Source organism: Schistocerca cancellata, chromosome 6, assembly GCF_023864275.1.
Source record: "Schistocerca cancellata isolate TAMUIC-IGC-003103 chromosome 6, iqSchCanc2.1, whole genome shotgun sequence".
Taxonomy (NCBI): Eukaryota; Metazoa; Arthropoda; class Insecta; order Orthoptera; family Acrididae; genus Schistocerca; species Schistocerca cancellata.
This window is the reverse complement of record NC_064631.1, coordinates 268,111,214-268,116,997: the sequence shown is the minus strand read 5'-3', so window position 1 is coordinate 268,116,997 and position 5,784 is coordinate 268,111,214. Positions and strand designations below refer to the sequence as shown.

The 5,784-nt window shown below is 42.2% G+C and overlaps 1 protein-coding gene across 1 annotated transcript; it reads left to right on the top strand.

The window, feature by feature from the left end:
• Positions 1-695: 695 nt before the first annotated feature.
• LOC126190646 (ejaculatory bulb-specific protein 3-like) lies at positions 696-4,557 on the top strand. Its single transcript, XM_049931067.1, has 2 exons — positions 696-929; positions 4,319-4,557. Exons 1-2 carry the CDS (start codon positions 734-736, stop codon positions 4,507-4,509), a joined length of 387 nt encoding a protein of 128 aa, XP_049787024.1. The 5' UTR covers positions 696-733; the 3' UTR covers positions 4,510-4,557.
• Positions 4,558-5,784: the final 1,227 nt, after the last annotated feature.

Genomic DNA, 5,784 nt, shown 5'->3' with positions numbered 1-5,784 from the left:
TACTAATAGCTTTTGCAATCTCTTAGTCGTATCTGAGACGCTATGTGGAAGTAGTAGTAATTTTAAGTGGGCCTAGGAGGTCAAAGAGAGGCTAGAAGATGGTTAATAAAGTGATTTAATAACATAGAGCGCAGAGAATTAATCTTAGTCCATCAATAAATACTTCGGAATAATCCAGTGAAGCAACACGTCACATAATTTGCACCATGAACCGTAAACCGGTAGAGTGTATGAATTCTGGACACAGCTAGCGGTTGAACTCCGAGTTACTCTACGACCTCTCCGAGGGCAGGACGAAATAAATGTTTCATGTAGTCAGATAACACGTACGGTACTGCAGCAAATTGTGAAAGGGTATGGAATGTCAAATTCTGAAATACTTGAAGTTATGTTTCTCAGTTAATAAGTGAAAGCTCACCACCCACTAACCGGAATGTCGATATCACAGGAGAAGAATAAAGAAAGATAAAAGGCATATGCTGAATGCTTTGCATACTCGCAAAAGATGGTTCAGTTACAACTGACATTCGGAAATATTAAGGAAAGCGTACGTGGATGGCTGTAAACTGGAATGGAAAAACACGCCACGCTGGTGACGCACGAACGCCTCCCAGGACGGCAAAGACCCCTGCAGTTGCGTGGTGGGGGACCCGCCTGCTGTATATATACTGGCAGCAGGAGAGTGTGCACATCAGCTGTGAACCCCGCACTGCAGACTCACCTCCCAGCAGACATGAAGGCCGCCCTGGTACTCGTCTCGGCACTGGCCATCATTGTGGTCGCCGCTGCTGAAGAGAAGTACACCACCAAGTACGACAACGTCAACCTGGACGAGATCCTCGCCAACGACCGCCTGCTCAACAAGTACACCCAGTGCCTGCTGGAGAACGACGACAACAACTGTACGGCAGACGGGAAGGAGCTCAAGAGTAAGTTGCCTGGAGCACCCGACAACGTTCACTACCTTCCATGCTCTGATGAGCTTAGAAAATGTATAAATATTCGCTGTCAATTTCGGTTGCAAAGTCAAGCTTCTGTAACTAAGAAATTAGATGCAGAGAATGAGTAATTTTGACAAATGTGTAAAACATAAAAAAAAGATATACAGAAAACTTTTGTAGTACTGTGTTACTTGATAACAATGAAAAAGTAATACAGAGACGTAGTATGAAAAGATGTCACATGAAACAGTGGAGAAAAGGCCTCTGTATAAAGTTTCATTAACGGGTGGGTATCTTCGTGCTAGATGATAAAGGTGGAAAAGAACCATGTGAGATTGTCTTGTAGAAGTTGTTTAGGATTCTAGCTGAGACGTACACGTAGTGTGTGTATTAGTGATGAGGTACTGAGAACTAAAAATAGACGATAGCTTACATAGTTTTCCGTTAAGTTACGTTCTCAGGTGTGAAATGTCGAAACAGCAGGTCGTCGTTTCAGAGGTTTATAAGAATTTTAACGTTACTAATAATATAAAGAATCCGAAAGTGTTACTGTCATACTAATTGTTACCCTATAGTAAGGGACTACTAAAATTTTATGGGCATCAGTCCGGGATGGATGTGAAGAGATTCTCAAAACACTTTTCTACGGTAGTTGACAATAGACGTAGGACGTAAGAAAGGATCCTTAATGGACTGGATTATATGATGACATCTCTGCCTGACAAAGTATAGGTTAGAGGTGGACAGGTCTGAAGCTCTCACGATGAACAGAAACCAGACAGCGGATGGCCACAGGAAAGAAAAAATCTTGGCAGAAAAACGACGTACAGATGTTGGCTGCAAAGAAAAGATCCAGTAATTTGTAATTGTTATTGAACATGGTCTTTAATGACCATCATCAAACTTAAAAATAATAATCGCAGCATTATCAGTGTCGTATAAAAAAAGCAGCGTGGAACTTGTTTCAAGTTATAGGTGAGCTAAAATACAAATTTCTTCATCAGAACTTAATTCTTCCGCAGGAACATACCTTTTCAAGAGTGTTACCGTCTGTTGTGCAGATCAAATTTGCAACCAACTACGTCAGTGAACTTGCTGCTGCTATATAGCCGTGAGGATTGAATTTGAGAAATTTTTTTCATTTATCCCTCCACTTAAATGAAGAAGTGCTTTTTGTGGGCGATAATACTGTGCTGATTACGTAAGCTTTCCCGGCGTAATAAGTCTTGAAAATCTTTTCGGGTTTGCTGCCGGATCCTAAAATCAACTTGACTCGATATTTCGGCGATCCAACTGTTCGCCATCTTCAGGAATGCTGCTTCTGCTGATGAGTCCCGCTGAGAACTGACGCAAGATTGCAATTCAACGTCCTATATAGGCCACCGTTCAGTACACGGCGCATGCGCCGCCCATCACGGTTTCTACCTGTCAAAACAGGGAGGTGGCGCCGCCCTTGGTGAAACATTGCTGGCAGCGATATATCGCAATCCATGCCGATCCGAAGAACGTTCAGTTTTGATGCGAGATAATACGGGATTCCACGTTTTGCTAAGAGGAAACCCATTGTCTCTGTTGATTAAATTATCAGCTAACCTAATTTCAATCGCCTCTTTATAGACACTATCCCAAAATCCGGAAATGTTGGCAATCACAACAGTTTCCTCAAATTTCATTTTGTGTCCCTCATTTAGGCAGTGTTCTGCTACGGCCGATTTTTCCGGCTGTTGTAGCCTCGTGTGAGATGGAACTTTAGGACACAGTGTTCACCGAAAGCCGACACATACAGATTGGTATCTGCACCCTAAGAGTTTTCATCCACCACACCAACGTAGTGGCGTCCTTAGGACTTTGGTACGGAGAGCCTATGCCATTTCCGACGCAGACAGCTTAACCCAAGAACTTGAGCATTTGATGACTGTTTTTAAGGAAAATGGATATACAGAGAAACAGATTCGTCGGGCTATGGAATTTGGACCATCTCCGGAGGCGTACGAAGAGGTACATAGGTCTGTGGCCTTTCTTCCTTATGCTGGAGGCTTATCGTTTAAGATTGGACGAATTTTAAGGAATTTTAACAGAGTGTGTTTCGTCCACCTTCTAAGATTAGGGCTCTTCTCGGCTCTGTGAAGGATGATTTGGGACTTAGGAAACGCGGAGTGTATAAAATCCCGTGTCAATGTGGGAAAGCTTACGTTGGCCGTTCTATTCGCACAGTGCATGACAGGTGTGTGGAACATCGCCGTCACACGAGGCTACAACAGCCGGAAAAATCGGCCGTAGCAGAACACTGCCTAAATGAGGGACACAAAATGAAATTTGAGGAAACTGTTGTGATTGCCAACATTTCCGGATTTTGGGATAGTGTCTATAAAGAGGCGATTGAAATTAGGTTAGCTGATAATTTAATCAACAGAGACAATGGGTTTCCTCTTAGCAAAACGTGGAATCCCGTATTATCTCGCATCAAAACTGAACGTTCTTCGGATCGGCATGGATTGCGATATATCGCTGCCAGCAATGTTTCACCAAGGGCGGCGCCACCTCCCTGTTTTGACAGGTAGAAACCGTGATGGGCGGCGCATGCGCCGTGTACTGAACGGTGGCCTATATAGGACGTTGAATTGCAATCTTGCGTCTGTTCTCAGCGGGACTCATCAGCAGAAGCAGCATTCCTGAAGATGGCGAACAGTTGGATCGCCGAAATATCGAGTCAAGTTGATTTTAGGATCCGGCAGCAAACCCGAAAAGATTTTCAATACTGTGCTGCTAGCTCGAATTGTTGACGTACCATACTATACTAGTACGTTTATATGAACTCCAATTACATTGTTTTCATGTATTATTCATTTCCCAAATATAAAGCTTGAAATACTAGGAGGATAGTAGGAGTATTTAGATCAAGCTGTTGGGCAGAAAGTAGATCCCCTGTGTTTTCTATATGTTTCATACAATACTTCGTTCCTGTATCACAATTATATTTTACTTATTTCTGTTCATTTCTGTAACTGTGTATGGCTGCGTATCATTTTGGGCTTGCTTAACACTATCATTTGACCTAAGGCACATACTTCTGTGCAGAACACAAAAATAATAACTCAGAATTTGAAATATTTAAAAAACTGCTGAACCTCTAAAGTTTGTTTTACGTATGCCCTACTTCAGCAGTGAAGCATCTGAAGGTGGAATTCATTATTGAAGTATAAAGTCACTATCTAAGTTTCCAGAACGAATAAAAATGGCGTAATGATTGGTAGTACATAGCACAGTTGTAAGCAAAGACTTGTAAGCACGAAGAGTTTATCCACAAGTAAAATTAGTAGACTCCGCTTTACATCTGAGAAGCTCTCAAGTTTACTAAAATGTTTTTCTGTCTGCAGGTGTCATCCCCGACGCGCTGAGCAACGAGTGCGCCAAGTGCAACGAGAAGCAGAAGGAGGGCACCAAGAAGGTGCTGAAGCACCTCATCAACCACAAGCCCGACATCTGGGCGCAGCTCAAGGCCAAGTACGACCCCGACGGCACGTACAGCAAGAAGTACGAGGACAGGGAGAAGGAGCTCCACCAATAAGCACTGTACTCTCGCGTTTCCGCTGAATAAATATTGTGTCGAAATAAACTATGTTCTGTAATTACCCGCGGTGTCTTTCAAACAATTATCAATAATTACATCAAAAAATGAGAAAAATCTGAGTTGCAATAATTAAAAATGCTGATAAATCCAAATTAGACTCTCCAGAATGGTTTGCAAATTTTCACTCACCAGAATTGTTTACCTGTAGAATATTGTCAATACTTTGTGTTTGCTTTGGATGAGAAGAGACATTGTACAGAGCCTGCCAGCTTGTGTCACTGCAAACTTAGACGCGTTGCAAAAGAGGTTTAATATTGTTTTCCTGACACATGTGAATTGCTTTCAATAAGTAATGCAATATTAATACTATGTATTCAAGTTTTTAATAGTAATTAATAACGCAAAAAATTTCTTTCTGGAAGGAAGTAAATTTTGTTCAGGATTCCAAAGCGTCATATTATTACCCACTTTCTTGGCAACAAAACAATGATTTTAAACTCTAACTGATATCACTTCGACATCATTACTCCGCCTTAACGGTAGGGCCTATATGCCGTTATGGTATCACTCAATAGGTCGACGTGTGAGCCAACGAGTGTGTAAGCACTACCGACAGAGACGTCCAGTTGAGCAGAGAGGCGTCTGATAGTGATCAGTCGATCACCTCGAATGAGAGTGTCCGCACGTTCCAACACTGCAGGAGTCACAGCTGTGTGCGGCCGGCCGCACGTTGGAGATCGGACACGTTTGCGCGACGTTGTTAGGACAATGACAGACGCCTAGCCCAATGACTCAATGTGATTTTTTTCACTGCCAGGGGTCCGATGACATTCTGAAAGCCGTTATGAATACCTTACATGCTCTGGCTTTGGTCAAAAAGAACTCAAAGACAGCTCTCTGCCTGGAACGCGTCTCTATTGCAGATGCCGTTTTGAAGGCTATTTACAGCGCCAACATTTATTTGAAATTCATGAAACTATAGGGGCTGCAGCAGGAATATTTCACGTAGTCTCACCAATAATTTAGTAGTTTTTCGTAGTTAATTTGGCGAGAAAAAATGAGTAGCATTAAGTATTGAACGTCCACTTACGAACATTGCTCTCATCGATGTAAAAGACTACATGCAAATGACCGTTGCTGTTTAATCTGATATTTTTCTCTGTCACTTCAGCACAACTTGTAAAGCGCTGTAGTCATTAATCATCAATATAAAGAAGAACATTAGTGGTGTTGGTGTCTCTTATGTAAGATACTCAGGTGGTACAATGAAAA

Coding starts and splice junctions, on each gene's coding strand:
- LOC126190646 (XM_049931067.1), top strand. CDS start 734: ATGAAGGCCGCCCTGGTACTCGTCTCGGCACTGGCCATCATTGTGGTC. Junction 930..4,318: donor AGACGGGAAGGAGCTCAAGA/GTAAGTTGCCTG, acceptor TTCTGTCTGCAG/GTGTCATCCCCGACGCGCTG.